The 20,220-nt window shown below is 43.2% G+C and overlaps 1 protein-coding gene across 1 annotated transcript in view; it reads left to right on the top strand.

The window, feature by feature from the left end:
- Positions 1 to 891: 891 nt before the first annotated feature.
- The window catches only part of MATN1 (matrilin 1), a 38,709-nt gene continuing 19,380 nt past the window's right edge, over positions 892 to 20,220 (top strand). The window contains 3 exon segments of the mRNA XM_090057389.1: positions 892 to 1,084; positions 4,521 to 4,867; positions 18,420 to 18,642. Of these exon segments, the coding sequence (XP_089913515.1) occupies positions 997 to 1,084; positions 4,521 to 4,867; positions 18,420 to 18,642 (658 nt within the window). The 5' untranslated portion in view covers positions 892 to 996.

Genomic DNA, 20,220 nt, shown 5'->3' with positions numbered 1-20,220 from the left:
GAGTCTTTTTTGTCGACTCTAGGTGGTTGTGGCTGAAGGCTGTCTTCTTTTATGATTGTACGCTCTGAAAAAAGAAATCAGGCTTGCACTCTTCTTGTCTGCCCGTCTTCATTTACTTAGGGTTTTTTATTTGTTTTTTTTTTATTTTGATTTAGGTGAAGACGTGTCCATCCTGTGCTGCTGATATTCTGTGCTATTGACTTAACTCTCACTCTTTCTCTTCCATAGTCTTCCAAAGGGTACTGTAGTAGGTGTAACTACTGCACTAGTTCATTCTCTACCAGATTCCTTTAACTGCATCTCACTAAACCTTGCTTCCCCTTTAGTTGTTCCTCTCTATTCCTCCCTGAGCAGTATGTTATTTTTGCCTGGAAATGATTAAAATATAACAACCCTCCCCGATACACCAAGCTTGGTTTTCCTAAACGGCAAGGTTTCTGTTTCATGTACCTAGGTGCCTACAGGATGATTTGTATGACCCTGATCACATCCCCACCCCTCAGCACCTCCATCCCTCCCCCCCCAGTTTTCAGGCTCAGGAAGGACACCAGTCCGATACACCGTGGCCCATTTACTTACTGTGTAAACACCAGGCTATGCAGATTAAAGCCAGTGATTGACAGCTTAACCCTTTTCCCCAGGCTGGTTTCACTGGTCCCACTGTTCAGGTCTCAGATTCTCCACATTCCAGGCAGTCGCTGGTCCCTTTATTACTTCCCATCTTCTTAGCCAAGCAATGAACCCATTGTGGAGAGTCTGGGGGCTGGGCAGGGATTGGAGACCCTTCATGTGGATATCCATCTCCCCCCACACACACTTCCATTGAAAGTTTTCTTCTTCTTCTTCTCCTTCTTTCCCCTGCCACCCACTGCCCCCCGGGTGCTTCACACGTGTCAGAGGTTGGCCTGGTGCCTCCATGGGGAGTGGCATGTTAATACCTCTGGGCCAGTGCTTCTGCCTGCCATTCTGCACTCTGCCTCCAGCTTCTGAGCAACCATGGACAGGATTTTCTCTGGCTTCTTGCTCTCTGTGCTCCTTCTCTTCCAGAACCACGGAGTTTATGGGGCTCCACCTCAGCCAAGAGGTAAGCAAAACTGTCCATTCATTCGCAGTCCCACCTGGCATACCCAAGTCAGCCTGCACCAGGAAAATGTGAATGCAGCTGGGGGAAAGGAAAGAGAAAGAAAACAAGCAGGTTGTGGGACTTTATAAAGAACCTTTTTCAACCCTCTTACAGAGGCATCCAAGTCCTTAGGTCTGTGCTGCTTTCTCATGCTTGTTTCAAACAGAGGGCTGGTTCAGTTCATTTTTAATATACCCTTTAGTATAGCATCAGCAACTGGTCCAGTGCCAGGAGAGACAGAGTTATTAAATTAAAGCAGCTTCCCCATGCCCCCTAAAGAGAATTTTCTTGTATTTTCAAGATGTTCCTCAAAGGGCTTCTTTTGCTTGACAATTAAAAGAGAAAAATGGAGTCCCTAGCAATAGTGAACCAGTCTGAGTAGAGAAGAAAGGCCTAGTCCCTGCGGTTTGGTCCTAGTGAAGGTTCTGCTCAATCTCCACTTGAATAAAATTGCCATTAAATTCTTCTCTACTTCTATTTTATTTAAGTGAATAGATTTTGCCTGAACAAGAATAATGGAATTTAGCTCAGCACTGCTGGAGGCAAGCTTCCCAAGGAGTAACCATTTTTCTTTAGGGATGCCTGGTGTATAGTTTTGATGTCTGTAAAGCTCCATTCCCAATTAGAACCGACAAATTCAGAATAGAAAATGGAAGAAAAATGCTGACCCTAAGAAGATTTATAGCATGGTAAGGAAAGCAGGCCCTTAACTCCTCTGGTAGGGACAGCATGATGCCGTTGGCAATAGTGCATATCCAACCTGTGGAACTCAATGTAGGAAGAGTTGCTGAAGACAGATTTTGTTCCTGGGTCTCTTTGTCTGTACCCAGCTGTGATGCTTCTTTGCACAGATCATGGTAACAACAAATGTAATATGGCTGCATGTTCGGGGCATATACTTCCTTAGAGAATGGAAATTTTCCCCCAGAGTGCCTGGTTGCTTGGGCATGCCTTGTGACAAATACTAGATAGTGCTACAGGCAGGAGAATAGATTATGTGGACTAAGCAGGAAACTAGACTGGTTGTCCAAACCACTAAAGTCTTAGTGTAACCAAGTGCTGTTTCCATTATTGAAATCTTTTAATTTTGACTTACTAATACCTTTTCTACTTCTTTTGATTCATGCAGAAACATACTTCTATGTTCCTATTCCATTCCTGGTTTAGCTTAATCTAGGTAACAAACTAATTTGGAAAAAAAGTCATTCTGAATTTGGAATTAGAATAACCATACATGTTGCTACTCAGTTGCAGCTCATTCCTGAATGGCTGTTCCTATAGAAATCCATTTCCAGACAAGGGCTAAGGCTAGGTAGCCATCTCTATAGAAGTATAGGTAAACACATTCAAAGTTCATGAGAAGAGATACACAATGTTATATTGGGCCACAACCTTAAAGTTATATTGCAAAAACTTTTATTGGCTTGAGCAGTCCTTGGACCAGATTTGAATGCATTGGCACCATATTTCCTTATGTCTACTAGCTGCTGATAAAATAGACCCCAGTAGATGGGTCACTGAAAAAGGACTCAGGCAACCTAACTTGCATTCTTTGCTCCAGCCTCAGTTAAAGACTTCATAATCTAGGGCATCTTTGTTCCTGTTTCCCTGCCTGTAAAATAGATATAATGAAAACTTTGCAAAGTGCTTTACAATCGAGGTATTAAGCTCCCGTGTACACTTGACTCTGTGTTGAGATTTTTCACTGTCATTAAAGAATGATGGCACTGAGCTGAAACCAACCCGATAAGATCAGCAGATATGTTTTAGCGGCAACCACATTGTATAATAGACTAATTGCTTCCTGAATCACTTTTCTACACACTGGTTTTTTTAGCGATACTGTACATTTTTCGGAAGTCAGAGGTATATTCAGCGCTAGATTCTCTCAGGAAATTAAGCTTATAGCATTTCTTCATAGGTATGTGAAAGGATAGTTATTTTCATCTACCTAAGGGACTGAAAGTTCAGTTGGATTTTAGGGATGGCTAACTAATATTAAAGTTTTAATTTCAAACTTGCCGGCCAAAAAATTTACATATAAAAAACATATACAGAGCTTCCCCCCACCCCACATTTTACAAAATAATTTCCTTCCATGTGAAAATCAAATATTAACAGAGCATTTGCTAAAATCAGAGAGGCAGGGAAGGTAGTTGGAAAAAACCAAAACAACAGCATACAGTACAGCTTGCTGAAAAATAGGAACATTTATTTTAAAAGTCATAAAAATATGGATGCTTTCTAGTCTTTGCCTCAGTTTAAAAATGTGATTGAAGACTGTCATCTAAACTGTTGTTTTGGCAAATCTTGTCCGTTTTCTCAGCAATATTTTTCTGTACCTTTATTTTTGGTAACAGACAGCCGTGATCTTACAGTGGAATCACGGGAGTTAAATGGAAGATATGTAGTCTTAAAACAGTCACTTTTACACTCTCGCAGTTCTCTTCCATTTGGCAGCGTTGTTCTATACTGGGAACTCTCTAGTACTTCATCGCTATTGTCTATGTTATAACAAAAAGATTGAATTTTGGTGGTTTGAACAAGAGTAGTGGAGTCAGGACTCCCGGGTTCTGTGCTCCCTTTTACTGGAACAACATATAGTTTTCAGGAAATTAATTAATAGCTGTGAGCTTTGGTTATGCATCTCCAAGATGGGCAGTGCCTATTAGACAGAGGTGCTGTGAGAATTGATTATTTTGGGGGAAGCTTCTGAAGTTCATCTGATACAAGTGCGCATGCCATTCATTTGGTTCACTGCTGCTTTACTTAGTTTTTACACTAATGTGACTTATGTAGAGGAACACCATGGAGGTTCCAGTTCTACAAATGCAAACATTTACTCTCCTGCCCTCTCTGTGGAATATCAGTACATTTTGTCAACCAATAAAAATACTTCCTTTACACCTTACGTTGAAATTAAACAATGAACATTTATAAGCGTTTTTGAATTAAGTCACTGTGTCCCTTTGAGGCAGGCAAATATTATCGTCCTGATTTGACAGATGGGGAAAGTGAGGCACAGGGAAGTTCAGAACAAGTCATGAACACAATCGAGTCATCCCAAGTCTTGGTCTCTTACACCGGCCCCTAGGGTCCACTCCCAAGGTGCTCCAGCAACCCATAAATAGAGTCCATAAATCCCTATTTCAAGACATTAGATCCCACTTCTTGCCTTTCCACAAGAGCCATAAATACAACTCAAGCATCCTGACTCCCAATTGTCTTCTGTAATCCATAGTAACCTGCTCCCTTCTTCCTTTTAAGACCCTGGAATAGAATTCATCAGTGCTGAACCAACACCCTGCCTCTCTAATCCCACAACGCATCTCTGTTTTTGATAGACTCATTGTCCTTGTCTTTTCTTCATCTTTCTCTTCCCTCTTCTCTTTTGCAGGCACCCTGTGTAGGACAAGACCCACAGACCTGGTGTTCATCATAGACAGCTCTCGAAGTGTGCGACCCAATGAATTTGAGCAGGTCAAAGTCTTCATGTCCCAAGTAATTGAGGCCCTGGATGTTGGTCTCAATGCCACTCGGGTGGGTGTAATCAATTATGCCAGTGCGGTCAAGAGCGAGTTCTCCCTCAAGACCTACCAGACCAAAGCCAGCCTGTTGCAAGCAGTCCGCAAGATCGAGCCTCTCTCCACGGGAACCATGACTGGCTTGGCTATCCAGTATGCCATAAATAGGGCATTTAGTGACTCAGAAGGGGCCAGGGTGCAGTCTCCTGGTATTAATAAGGTAAGTGCACTATACGCTCATCTCCAATGATGGAAGGATTCAAGGAAATTGTCCCTACCGTACCCTGTTCTCCTGTGTAATTTCACGCTATACCTTTGAAAATGCCTTCCAAGAAGTGTTGCAATTAAAGTTGCCCACTCAAAAGTCATCCCACCCCTTTCCTCCATATCCCATGCATAGCCTATCTAGACTGTCAACAGTGTAGTCACCTTGGGGCAGGGATCACCTCTTGCTGTGCATATGTCAGGGACTTGTTGTATTGAGACTCTAAATACTCCTAGGGTCAGAGAGCGCTTCCATATTGGCAACAGCAACAACTTGCACTTTCCCCACCACCCTTTCCATCTTGTGCTAGAAGTGATTCAAAACTAGCCCCCGCAAAATAGGGTGACTTCTGAATGCAGACATAAAGTGAAGCACAAGTAAACTTCCCTCGGTTGTTTTTCTCTGGCCCAGAGAGCACATAACTGCTCATTTCTCCTGCCTCATGGTAATTCCTTAGTTCCTGCTATTCTGAAGTGTTCAAATCAACAATCCCTTTGTGCTTAATGAGCTTGCAAGCAGTCTGCTTTATTCTGTGTCTGTTTTTTAAGGCTGTGCATAAGAACAACAGAGTGGTCCAGCACCCCACCCAGCCTGTTCACCTGGGTCCCCTGAATTATCCTGATACACCACACATTACTTCTGTATTCAGCTGAGTGTTGCCAGACCTCAGCTCCATAGGAATCAGCAGGGAAATGCTCCCTTCAGTTTGTGCAGAAAGCTTGTTGTAGTAACAGCTTGTGTTATCACTAACCATAGATGATGGTGCTTCCTAGGCCCTTGTTCCCAAAGCTGGCTGCTTTGCCTCTCTCTAGCAAGATGGGAGCAGAAAAATAAGCAAAAGCTTAATGCAAGCAACAGACGCTTCCCTCCCAAATGGGCAGGGAACCAGCTGCTTGAAGGGGAAGGTTTTGCTTTTTTTTCTCAACTATAATTTTTTTGGAACATCATACCTTTTCCTTTTCTTTCAACGGCTAGCAAAGGAATAGGTAAGCCACAGCTGTGAACCTGGGTACAAAATGACCAGACTGAGTCAGCCACAAGCAACAAAAAGTTGAGAGAGACCTAAAATGCATAGTGATCAATATGGGAATTGAGACACTAAGACATTAAAGTCAGGGTTTTCAAAAGCATTCAATATTTAAATCTAATTCCCCTCCTGCTGAAGTTAACGGGGAAAAGTAATTCTGATGTCAATGGGAGGAGAATGAGGCCCACACTGAAAATTTTGGAAATATCACCCTAAACACCTGAACCTAGATCTTCTGAATCTCAGCATGGAGTCATAATTACAAGGCCACCCTTTTTTTTTCTGCATGCTCTGCAGCTGAGGGTAGCCATGTATAAAAAGGTTTCATATAAAGCAAGTGTTTTCTCCCTTGCAGTCGTGGTGTGAGACCTAATTGTAAGGAACTGGTGCTTAAAGTAGTGGGATTTGCTTCTTTGGCAAGGTACTTTGAGATCTGTGTGTGAAAAGTACACCATAACCCCTAGGGGTTATGGTTGTAACAATTGTGATTTAAGTGTTGTATGTCTGGCAAGCCAAGGCTGAAAGGCTAATTATATCATTATTTTGACCACGCTAGTTCAAACACATTAAGAATAGCCCTGGCTCTCACTGGAACTGTTTTTTTTGGAGGTTCAAAAGGGTTCACATTGTTAAGAAGGCATATTTCATTTCTCTCTGCTTTCACATATTACTCTTGGAAGCAGGAATGGTGTAAAAGCTCCCAGAGAGGCTGCACAGGGAAGTATATCTATCTCTCTTAGAAACAAGAAACCTCTCTATCATATTTATAGAGCACCAGTCACCGAAGCATGGCAGTGAGGTGGTGATTCAATATCTGCAGCCTGGTGCTTTAGACCCAAAGGTCTTCTCAAACTCTGTTGAGTTTATTCAGAACCAACCCCCCACCCTGTGCCATTTGGGGTCTGTCCCTTGCTCAGCAATAAAGTCTTCTTTTGCACCTTTCTAGTTCCTTTATGGCACCACGATGGATTAAAACCAGATCCACCAGCGTTTTGAAGTTGCAGGAAACCCACTAGTAGTTTCACTCCTTGCCTCTCCACACACAGACCTCTCCCTCCCCACATGCATAGATTTTCTCACCTTTTTGCTATTTGGGAGACATCATTTCTCAATTTCTCATTGGCAATGGCAATGTATAACTTATTAGGAAGTTATTATTTTTTCCCTTTGCAAAAAAATATTGATGAAGGCCATTTATTTTGGCCAATGATCCAAAAATACTTCAGTTCAAAATGGAAGTATTTTCAGCTATTGAACTCAGTATTTTCTTCCTGTGTTGTTTAAGAATATCCATTTTAAATTACCAAGAAATTTTACTTCCCTGTTCTGACCTATAGTTGCTGACAGTATTAGAGGCAGTTCATGAACCAGTTACTGCAAAGCAAATGGGGCTAGAAAAATGGGGCAGCAGGGGATGGGAGTGTTAAAACTCATCAGTTGCTCCATGGCAATTGCTTGTATGTACACTATTAGCTCATGTCAAATAAAAGCCAATCTGAGGTACTTAGCTCCCAGGCTAGGGACAGGCATTACACATACACTGGTTTAAATGACCAAAAACTGGCTTAAACCTGTACCAGAACAGACATTCAGTGCACATAAACTAGTTTGAGAATGGCTGAAATCAGTTTGAGATAAACCTAGTTGAAAGTAGTATTAGACTTAACTGACTGAGGTCAAACCAGTTTATGCAAAGTCTGTCCCAGATCCCAGGGAAAATGATTAGCTTTCACATACGGTGGGGTATGCAAAATGGCACAAAGCAACTGATGTGCAGGAAAACCCCACTTTACCTTGCATCGCAGTATTGTGTACATGTGCTGGTACCCTGAGTGCAACCTGCCTCAGCCTGCCTGGCATTGCTACTAATAAAAGATCGGGCAAAAGGGATCTCTCTGTATTAGTGCTGACATAGCCTTACAACTTACAGCACCATTGCTTGAAGGCTGCTTTTGAACTCAGGGCCTGGGTTACAGTGCTTCAAAGCTCCAGAGCTTGATCCATGAAGCTGAACAGCACAAGTGGATTGGCAATGCTCCGATAGACCTCGTGGCTTTGGACAAAACTTTTTCTAAGGCAGGTTCAAGCCTCCCTTGTTTCCCCAAAGCTGACCTGCTGCTGACCCCCTAAAGAGCACTTTCTGATCTTGAATGAGAGACTTTTTCTGCAATCAGCCCTTTTCAAGGAGAGTGGCAGCAGTAGGAGCAGGGGGCAAAAGGGAAGGTAATAGAACACTTTTGTCCATTTGCGAGCAAGTCTGTGCAGCTTGGACGAACCAAGCTGGATTGTGGCAACCTGATCAGATAAAGACAAAGGCATGGTCTTTTCGTGTAGTCACCCAGTTCTCCAGCAAATAGTTTTCATTTCATTAAGAGAGAGCTGGACATATTTCAAACTATTGAGTAGTTTTGTGCTCAGTGTAATACGATTTTTCTGTATTACTCAGTAGAGAACATTATGCTATATTGTCTAACACCAGCCTTTGGGAAGACAAAAACCACAGATCTTTGCATTTCTGCTAGTTTGCTTGTACTGGATGGTAAACTGTTTAATCTCAGCTGACTCCAAACCAAAATCAAGACTACCCCAACCTCAGTCAATGAGCTCCAATACACTAATGATGCAGTAGTGTGTGCTCACTCAGAAGCAGACCTTCAGGCAATTGTCACCGTCTTCACTGAGGCATACAAGAAAATGGGATTGACACAAAATTCAGAAGACTAAGACCCTCCATCAACAAACTCTTAATGAGCAATCTCCAGCTCTGCTCATTCAGATGTACACGGAGACTGGAGAATGTTATTTTCCATACCTCAGAAGCCATCTCTTGCAGAAGACTAACATCAAGGAAGAAAACCAACACCACCTTAAACGTGTAATTGCAGCCTTCAGACACCTGAGGAAACAAGTGTTTGAAGACCAAGACATTGGATTCATGGTTTGTCCGGCTGCTGTGATCCCTACCTTATGGTATGGAGCTGAGGTATGGACAATGTATAGGAGATATCTCAAGTCACTGGAGAAGTACCATCAATGCTGCCTGCAGAAGATCCTTCAAATCCAGTGGGAAGACAGACATACCAATGTTGGCATCCTTTCTCAAGCAAACATCACAAACATCAAGGTGATGATCACCCAACATCAACTTTGCTAGGCTGTCCGTGTCATCCGGATGTCCGCCTCCAGGCTCCCAAAGCAAGTTTTATTCTCTCAGTTCAGCCAAGGTGTATGCTCAAGAAGAGGGCAGAGAAAGCACTTCAAGGACGTCCTCAAAGCCAACTTGAAAAAAATGCAACGTCAACATCAACTCATGGGAAACTATCACTCAGGCTCACCCCAAATGGAGGAAGTGTCTGCTGGAAGAATTTCAGTACTTTGAAATGTCATGATAACTACAGAAGATGAAAAGGTGGGAGCAGCAGAAACAGCAAGTTGTGGACCGAACCAAGAATCCAGAGCCACCCACCCCACGTAGAAACATATGCCCAGGTTGCAGTAGAACCTGTGGATCCCAGATTGGCCTTGTCAGCCATCTTCAAACTTATAGATAAGGCAATCATGAAAGACAATCATCCTCAACTGTGAGGGTTTGTTGCTGCTGATTACTGAATAAGTACCAGTAATGATAAAAAGCATCAACATGCAGTTGCATTTGTGTCTGGTCTTGGGAACAGCCATTGCAAAAGCCCAGAAAAAAGCAATGGAAGCCAGACTTGTTTTTGTGTGAATCAGAGATGCAGCTGTTATTCTAAGGAGGAGTTTGGAGCAATGTTTGTGGCTGGGAAGAAGATAGGGGCTGTCGATATGCATTTCCCTTTAATGATAGTGATATTTTCCCTCTATATTCTGACAAATTCTGAATAAATGATGAATCTGATTTAGAGAAACATTTGTATCTAATGCTTATTCAAAGAGAAATTGCTTTAGTATTCACTGGAGAATGTTTATTTAATTTGAAACATTTCTGTTTTTTTAACCCCCCCCCCCAAAAAAACCCAAAAACCCAAAAAACAACAACAACCCAAAAGCTTTCATTGAAATTTCAGGGGGAAAAGATCAAATTTGGGTTGTTCAAAAAAATCATTTTGAATGAATTCTTTGCTCAGTGAATAGCACGATCTCCTCCCCCCCCCCAAAGTTTTTGATAAAAATGTGAGCTGCTGGGGAAAATAAGTAATTTGTTGTATTTCAGAATCCAAAATGTGTTTGGTTTAGTTTATTTCTTGAAAACATGCTGGGAAACCTTCTTTTTAATATCTGCTATTTAAAAACAACCACGTACAAAACGAACATTTCTCACTCCATTTCAGCTGGTTCTGGAGCCAGTTCTTATTCAGTGCAGCCTAAGGTACCTTGATTAATGGGCACAAGGGCCACAGATTCCCTAGATGTGAACAATCCAGCTGGGTTTGTCCTACTTCAGAGCCTTTCACTGATAATGGGGATTCTGCACTGGAACCAAATGATCACAGCGTCTTGAAGATGGAAGGGACTCTGAGGGTCATCTCATCCAGCTGCCTGCTCAGGTGCAGAATGTGCTGTTCCTGAACCATCCCAGAGGGATGTCTATCTAGCCTCCTCTTGAACAGGTGGTTAGATCCTGGTTCTTAACCTCATTAGATTCAAGGCACTTCTTGGAAAATGCCAGCTCTTACCTCACTGATTTTTTGGCTATAGCAAAAAAAGCAGAGAAATTCTTGCATTACAAAGAACTCAAGAAGACCACAACAGAGCAGAATGGTTTCAACACCATGGATTTCTATTTGAAATGTCTGCATCTATCTTGTGGATTTTGTGTAGATGCTTGGGCCCCTAAGAGTGCTGATATTGCACAGCACCCCTGGGCACCCTTAAAAGGATCTTATGGCACTCTGGTAGGGAATCAGTTATAAGTACATCAGGTAGAACTGAACCCAGCTCCTTTCCCAAGCAATTTCTACTGGTCTAACGGAAATACTATTTGCTCTTGTATGGGAAGTCAGCAGGCAGATTCACTGTTGGTTTAACTCTCTTTGAGGCAATAAACTGAGTCACACCAGGGGTCACTTTGTTTCAAGACATGCAAGAAAGTCTTATTTTACAGTCCCCTTTCTAACTGTAACCATACTTCAGTTTTAAGGGTATGAATGCACTTTGTGCATGACAGATGTATCAGCTCATTTTCTGTGTGTGTATCCGAAGCACTGACCAATGCCTTCTTCAAAACAGAAATAGGATGTTATATTTGGGCACTTACTGCATAGAAGCTGATGGGCAGATTCTTTACCACAGCCTAGCAGTTCAAGCCAGCAAGACGCCACTGCAACCAGCCTCTTCCCCAGAATGGTGTTTTCTTAGGACTCCATCATGGGACTACATTTGCCTAAAGAAAGATGTCAGGTGTGCAGACTAGCTGAAACCATTTTTGTAATGTGCTGTTTAATTCAGCAGTTCTTACCTCTTCTAGACTCGAGGCTCCTCTCAGAAAATGCCATCTTTTTTCTTTTTCTTTTTTTTTTTGACTACAGAAAAATAATAGAACAATTCTTCTGTTGCAGAAAACTCATAAAGATCATAATAGGTCAGAAGGTTTTTAACACTATGGATTGTTATTTGAAAACTCTGGGTTCATCTTGTGAATTGCATTTGTACACCTAATGGTGCATTGTGCCCTGCGGCACCCTTGTGAGGATCTGAAGGCACCCCAGGGTACTGCAGCACCCTGGTTGAGAATCACTGGTTGAATGTAACCCCAGTTTCTTCTGAGTCTGGTTTCTGAGATCCAGCATGATAGATCTTGGCTCTTCACCCTAAGGAAGGGCATGTGAGCGTTGGGATGACAAAGGAATGGCAGTGGGGTTTGATAGCAGTTCTGGATTTCTCTGGCATCTCCCAGTCAGATTGTAAGATGCCACTTGGAAATATTAATGAATTCAAACTTGTGCTCATTCCAGGATACTGATAAACACTTCTGGGCCAAGACCAACTCCATTGTAACTCCATCTGAGCCCACAGAGCTCCTCAAGATTATTATGGAGCCGACTGCTCATTTAATAGAGGAAGGAAACTAAGAAACAGAAAAAATAAGGTCTACATATTCCAAGCGGGGCGTCTAAAACAAGGCACCTAAATCCATATTGAGTGACCCACATAAATGCTCTGGGTTTTGACCATTGTGGAGCCCTAGTATTATTTCATTGTATTTCCAGAGGGTGGAGTTCATTTCACCTCTCCTCCTTGATCTTTCTCAAGCTGACTGCTATAAATTATTGCTGAAATCCTCATCTCCCAAATCAAATTATTTTATAACAGCACATTTTAGAGATGATACCCTTGCTTTTCTTAACTGATTCCCATCTTTAGCACCTACCATCTGTGACTTAGTACATCTGCTTTCCAATATTGAATCAAAAGTGTTTCTTTTTTTGTGTCAATCCTATGCCGATCTTATCTGGGCAAAGCAGCTTCTGTATCTGCAGTGGTTGCAACTGTATTATTTTCCAGCCCTGATGATCACTGTTTAACATATACTTGGACTCCATCTCTACCGCCAAGTTGTTTGCAAGAGTTGTGGCTGGACTGGTGGGTTGAACTCCATTCAGCCACAGAATGGCATGGGGATTGTCAGAGCAAGCTTTACCCATTCTGACCCTTGCCAGCCTGTCACCATGTTAATGGGAAAGGTGGCTGAATGCCTGACAATTCAGCCCATAGCTTTTTTTTTTTTTAAATAAGTGCTAGTCTGGTGGCCAGTGAATACAGACTGTGTCGGAGGTTGATGCAGTATGGAATGAGACCTGGCAAACGTGTCCTGTGTGGGCCAGAATATGGCTATCATATGGTGAAAACCTTCAGCCATCACCAATTGAATTCAAACCAACAATATCAAGGTCAAAAGATCTAGGACCCATACATTTACAGACAGGTAATCTAGGCCTCTGGCATTCACTCAGGGCCAAGTCCTGATGATGTTTGTCAGTGAGTGTGTCTACAAAAGATGCCTTACTACTCAGTAGCATAGTTTACTGCACATGCTAACTGCACAGTAAACTTCGCTAATCATGAGTAAATTTTGCTACCTACAAATGCAAGTAGTAAATTTACTTGTGATTACTAACTGCACAGCAGCGCTCATGTAGATGCTTGACTGGGAGAAGATTTGCTCCAGGTCAGTCAGTCACCAGGGGGCAGGAGATTGCTCCCTGCCCCTGGGAGCTACCTGCTGCCAGAGTGGGCTCTGCCACTGGAAACTGCACACAGGCTATGTCTATCTGCCCCAGCAGCAAGCAGCTCCAAGGCCCTGCTCCAAAATCATGATCAGGGAGTGGTGGCTGGGAGATCCTTTTCTGCCAGGGCCAGGACCTCCCTACTTCCAGGACAGGGGGACATCGTCAGCAATAGGCAGCCCCTTTGGGGGCCGGGGGCAGTGTCCCAGTCCCACCAGGAGTCTCCTGGCCCTGTGCTCCCTGCCAGTCCCTGAGCAAGCCTAGAGGTCCTCCTGGTGGCAGCTGGGGCCTATTGCATGGCCCCAGGAAGTGGGAGCAGTTTGCTGCCTTTAGCAGCAAATCTGCTTCAGCTTCCCTGTACGTGCAGACATCTGCCCAGGAGCATTTATTTGGGAGTAATTCACTTGTGAGTAAACTGCTCCCGGATCTAATGTACATATAGATGCACCCAGTATTTCCTCTTACACCCAAGAAAAATCCTATTGAAGACAATAGGACAAAATCCAGTGCTCTGCTTCTGTTTCAGTCTCAAACATTTAAAAGTCCTTTTGACTGATGAGTAATTGCCTATATAATGATCTTGGATTTGGGCCTGAGTGTTGTATCTAACTAATAGATTTTGTGGCCCCCAAAAGATGAATCCTGTTATAAATTTAGGCCAGTGGTTAGAATAAATGTTTTAAACATCAGAACAGTGAAATCCTGGAACAACCTTCCCATTGATGGAGCAGAAGCTAAATAATCTAACTGGTTTTAAGATGGCACTTAATTGGTGTGTGAAAGGGATTGTATATGCTATGGTGGTTTAGGATGGCAGCAAGCTGGACTTGTTGAGCCAGGAGCCCCCAGTCCTGTGTTCCTAAACCTTACTGACCATTTTGTCTCAGTTGTTTCCTGTCATGGGTGTTTCCTCTGGTTAGTCAGACACTGCATGAATATGGATTTCTGGTCTCAGTATGCCTTGCATTCCTGCCTGAGTGGCCTTCTCCATACCATTATTCTGTATAACTCTGTCTTAACTTTCTTTTCTTCACACCTTTCATATTTAGTAAATAATTATAATGTTGTTGTCCAGTCTCGCACAGAACCCATGCCGTTATTCAAGCTACCCTTGTTCCACAGACAACCCATCACTTTTCTCTGTCTTCTCTGGCTCCTCTTCAAATTCATCTCTGTACGTTTAAGGATGAGGTAACTGAGCTTGTGTCAAGGTGAGGATGCATTGCTGATTTATGCAACGCTATTATAGCATTTTGTATCATTCCTGATTCCTTTTCCTAATACAGCCTGTCATCTTGCATGCTGCCCTGCCTACTGAAGACTGAACAGACATGTTCATTAAGTTGGCCATAAAAATGTACGGATCTTTTTCTAACTAATCAATCCCACATAGTTTAAATAGCACCTGTCCTTGCTTCCATAGCACCCAAGAGATCTGCAGATCCCCATATTGTTTTTTTTTTTTACTTTCAGATGGAGTAATCTAAAAACGTAATGCTAATTTGCTCTATTAGGGGGTCAGCGCAGTTTTGTAGTCCTGAGTACAGAGCATTTTACTTAGCAGAGAACTGGCCATTTAACTAGTCCTTTTATCTTCCTGTGTCTCTCTTAACCAGCTTTTTGATTCACCACAGGCCTTCCCTTCTCTGTTTCCATGGTTACAGTGTTCACCATGGTGAGTTTACCATGCTGTCAGGGAAGAGAGACTTTTAATACTTTTTAATACTGTATTCACTCTTTGTTCTTTCTCACATTTTGCTTGTTTGCTTTTGACACCTGTAAGTCTTGTTTCCCCATCTTGTGAGCCAAAACCTGCCGTTGGCGGGTAGCCTGCAGGGCTGAAGGGCTAAAGCTCTGAACGACAAAGGCAGATGGATTCCCTACTGAAAGAAAAGGATAGCTGTGGTCTTTCCTGGTGGATTGAATGGGCATCTGTGGCCGCGTCCACACAAACGTGGACGTTTGGTTCCCTACCGGTGGTGCGCCTTACCATGTGCTTTGGTAGGCAGCAAGTTACCCCAGGTGCAGTAGGGGAGCCTGGGGCCAGCACTGTGCTGGTCCCAGCAGCCTTACCTGTGGTCCCGGGATCCTCCTGGAGCTGCAGCGCAGCTCTGGGCGGCCCAGCTCCACTTTCTAGTGGCGTGTGCTGCCTGTGCATGTGCTGCTGGTTTTTTTGCCCTGTGGATATCCAGAGGTCAAAAAGCCCGTGGGGAAAAAAAACCAAAACAGAGCAGCACATATGCAGGCAGCGCTCTCTTGCAGTGCAGATAATATTTGAATGCACGGTATGTTGCATTACAGACATGTTTGCACCCCATACCACGTGGCCGCACTTGTCTGGACATGGTCTGTGTGTGTACTAAACTGTAACTGAGACAATGGGAGAGCTGTGTATCTTTCTTTGTGGATCTGGATTGTACTGCAAAGCAGGATGCATGATTTTTGCATGACTTGTGGGAAAGATATAAAAGTGGAATAGAATCTGGGTGCATACATATATATTGTGAAAGGCAATTCCTGTCCTGATAGAGAAAGAGGAGATGGGGAATGAGAGAGAAAGTGATCTGCCCAAGGCCAAAGAGCAGATTAGTGGCAGAGCTGGGGACAGACCATAAGTCTCCTGACTTATGGGGCTAACACTCTGTTCACTAAACCATTGTACATCTATAGTGTAAAAACTTCATTCTGAAATTTGACCTGCTTAAACTTAGGCTGAACCACAAAAGCCCTGAACCAGATGTGAATTTTGAGTCCCATGCATCCCTGCTGAGTAAGATTTTTGTACAGAGCCATTTTGAATATAGCTTCCATTGGATTCAGACCTGGGTTTGGATATCAGACAGCTCCTGGGATTGGATTTGGGGGTTTGGCTCAAGTTCATGTCTAAATTATGAAGATCAGTGGGCTTAAAGTCAGTTATGTTAAAGAATTACAATTACTGATTAAGCTGGGAGCTCCACTCCACTTAACTGATTCAGACAGAGTAAGTGCAAGGAGGGCACCCAGCAAGCCTGTACTGGTGACAGATGCTGTTAGAGACATAGTTAACTACTGACAGAAGCCTGTTCACAGGGTAGTGTTTCTTACTAAAGCTATTTGATAGCGAATCTTGTTTCATGACAGGTAGGGTTTGATAAGCTCTAATTGGCAGCAGCCCCTATCCCCACCACTGTACTGTGTGCATGAAAGCAAAGCCATTAGCTCTGGCTTTTGCCAAGTGGCACTTTTCACCCGGAGTTGCTGAATCAATGGCTCTCTCTTCTGGCAAAAAGTGTGGATTGCATGGCTGGGTTCTGAAAGGACGGTGGGAGGGAGACCTCCATGACCCTGACCGATGTATCTATTGATGCTGCAGGTCAATAAAGGGGGAAAGAAAGTTACACTTGTAAATCTTTTAAATTCATCATTATCTCTTTCCTCGCAATGATTAATCTTGCAACCGACACTGGCAAGTTTTCATTGGTTAAGCATTTTCATGCCCTCTCTCCCCGATTCTGGCTAGAAGCAGAAGTGTTGAGATGCAGCCTAGAGGCCAGATCCTATACCATCCACAAGGTACCTAACTGGATTTAGGCCACCTAAGTGTTGATCCTATTCCACCCCGCCTGAAAAAATATTAACACTAAACAGTTAACACCACCTCTCAACTTCTTTGTGACTTAGTCTCAAAGCTAAGGTGTTGGCATGCTGCCAAAATAGGAGCATTACTTTTTTTTTTCAGGGACTTGAGCAGGGGGGAAGAGGATTGCATTTAGGCATGTAACTGGTGGAATAAGACCTAGCTCCTAGGACTTGATCTGCAATATTTGTATCACAGTTGGAAAGAGTAAGTTCCAGAATGCTTATACTCCTCTCATGGTTTGAACCCAATTTTGCAGCCATCAGGAAGTTCAGATAAGCACTTAACTACAAGGGCACTTAGCAGAATGCAGGCTCCATACCTTTCAGATCAGCGCATCATAAGAGCTACATCCTGGCCCCAACTGAGATTGCTTTGTCTCACCCTAGCAGTATGCAGCAGCCTTAAAGCTACCAAATCTGGACAACTGGAGAGTCTCTGTACAACTCCTCTGTGATTTCAACTGTGTAAACATGCAGAATGGAAATGTAGAAGGGCCAGCACACGGTGGTAAATACTACTTCTCAGTTTAGCCTTTGTAGACTCTTCACGGGTGACTCAACATCCTGCTGTTGCTGCCGTGGCTATTTACTGCACTTGTCTTCGGATGCTTCTTTATTTCCTGTATAGCTGAGCACATTTTGTCTGTGATACAGATTGTTGTTTCTGGCAGTTCATCTGCTCCTACTGATTATATTTCACCCTCCTGTATGACATCCCAAGTTGCTTTGGGGTGGATAGCAGTGTCAGAATAAAGCTGTTTTAGGGAAAAGCAGCAGGAACAGATGATTTGTCAAAGAGCAAAGATCCTGGGGTTTTTTTCTGAAAATGTCTCCAGTCAAGGAAATAATGAGGACAATTGACAATCTACCAACAGCGGATCTTTCTGAAGCTTTCCAAAGCTGAGAAAGAAGCATGATCCAGAGTGAAATCCTGCCCCACTGGAATCCATTGTATTTTTTTTCTATTTTCTATGGCATCTCTCTCCCTCCCCGCCTCCCCCTGGCTGCTTTTCTAGCAGGGCCTGAGATTCAGAAACATTAATTGTCACCAAGTTACTGGGTGACCCTGGGCAAGTTACCTCCCTGTTATGTGCCCTGGTTTTCCCATCTATAAAATGGACATAAACACTAACCATGGACTTTTTTCCAGTGCTCTGAGATCCTCAGGTTAAAAAAGTGCCATAGCATAAAAATTCATATGGCAGAACCAAAACCTTCAGTTATTTATTCAGTCAGAGGACTTCTTAACCTCATTAGGAGTTTCACTTGAGTAAAGAGCTGAACTTGGCCCAGCATTAATGTTACATGTTAGAACTGCTACCTCCGCCCTAGTTTTCTTAAAGCTGGCACCAATTTTTCATTTCTTATTTCAAGTACTCAAGATAACACCAGTTTAACTCATTCATCTCTTTTGATGGAGAACAAACCACTTGAGAACCAAAAATAGACTATTCTGCTGTGGTGGTGTGCTGTGGAGAGCAGGGATTCGCTTTTGCCTTTAATTCCAGTGATTTGAAGACATGTAGATATGGACAAATGAACGAATTACAGTGAGGCAGAAAGGGTCAGAGGCTTATCACATGTCAGCTGCTCTGACGAGTGCGAAGAGAGAGTCTGTTACCTGGTTTCTGTGCTCCCCTCCCGTGTTTCTTAGGTGGCAATTGTTGTGACTGATGGGCGCCCCCAAGATGGCGTAAAGGATGTGTCGACTAGAGCAAAAGCTGCGGGCATTGAAATCTTTGCCATTGGGGTGGGCCGAGTGGACATGAATACTCTTCGGCAAATTGCTAGCGAGCCTCTGGACGATCACGTGGATTACGTGGAGAGCTACAGCGTCATTGAGAAGCTGACCCATAAGTTTCAAGAGGCCTTCTGTGGTAAGTCTTGGTCATGATCCCAAGATTTCTGTGCTATGGGTTTGGGTAACTGCTGCCATCAGAAGGCTTCTCACACAGCTTGCATATAAGCTTGCACTTCTCATTCAGTTCCCGTTTTACCAAGACACGGTTCCTATGGATGGCACCTTGCTGATACAAATGGTGCAGGAAAAGCCAGTCCTGATTAAGCAACACTCACTTGATTATTTACAGTTAAAACCAAAGGCAGCTCTCATTTAGTGTGTATTTGGAGATGACTTCTTTACCGGCTTGAGCATAGAGTTGTCTTGTTTCAAAAGCCAGGTCAGGCATCCTTCTCAGAAACTGCTGGGTCCTCTGAACTTGAGTCAATGCCACATAAACCAGACTCCTTCCACCCCTTATGAACTGATCAGTGGGTTCTTGAGAGACCTTCTCTGGCACCGAACTCAGAATCCCCCAAAAACAACCAGGAGCTGGCACCCGAGTTTGTTCTTCTTCCCGTCCTGGCCAGGCCCTCTTAGAGGTCGAGAGAGGCCTGGGCGACTTCCATTTTTAGAGGCTCCTGGGATATTAAAAAAATATTAATTCACAGTGCACTACAGGCAGTGTGGCCCAGCAAGGGGACACAAGTTTAAAGGTGTATGATGAACATCTTCTTTCAATCCTTTCAGTATAAATCTGTGTCTGTATGTATAACGTCATTTGGAGATAATGTCAAAAGTCTAGATTTGAGGCTCACCATGAATGAGAAACCTGGGCCAAATGGCCCTCCTGGCCCCCCCGTGATAGGCCCTGGTCCTTGCCCAACCACTGTCATTTGAATGAAGGCTTTGCAGTGACTCCTAGCAACCAAGTGAAGCTCTACAGAGTCCTCAGGTGTTCAGTTCATATTTTGTGTCCAACCATGGCCTTATTTCCCACAACCTCATTCACCACATTACCACACAGACCTACAGAAGCACTAAAAGGATCAAAGCTGGCTAGCAGGGGACTTCCTCAGGGTGAGCAGACACAGGATGAAGATACTCCTTGGTTAACAGACAGTACCCAAGATACATAGGGCAGAAGATTTCCACATCGGTTTAGAGCAGAAAATTAGCTGGTCATTCCAACAGCGACCAGTGCCAGCTCTTTCAGAGGAAGGTGTAATAAGCCCCACGCAGGCTTCCTATAAGGGTAATCTCTTTCTAACCTCTTTTAGTTTAGTTTATAATGTTTCTATTTAAAAAAAAATCCCTTTTAAATCCTATTACCTCTGCTCCTACACAGGTGGTCCACTTGATTACCTACACCATCTATTTGTTGACCTGCTAGGGTAGGGAGAGGGATGGGACCAAAATGATCTAATAAGACTCCTCAGAGACCTTCTTGGGTGCATCTACACATGCATCATTGTGCCTTTTCTAATGTGCATTCAATTTAGTACCGCCAGTGTAAGGTATTAAATGAATGCACATTGCACTGTGCTAATGAGCAGTAGCACAATTGCACAGTTTTTAGTGACCTTAATGCTCAGTAGACTATTTTACTGCACATTAGCATAATGTCACTTTTCTATGTGACACTTCAATGCACAATAAAATAGTCTATTGCACA

This window comes from Crocodylus siamensis, chromosome 7 (genome assembly GCF_052110815.1).
Source record: "Crocodylus siamensis isolate JL-2025a chromosome 7, ASM5211081v1, whole genome shotgun sequence".
Taxonomy (NCBI): Eukaryota; Metazoa; Chordata; order Crocodylia; family Crocodylidae; genus Crocodylus; species Crocodylus siamensis.
The sequence above is the reverse complement of the archived record's forward strand: the minus strand, read 5'-3'. Positions and strand labels throughout refer to the sequence as shown.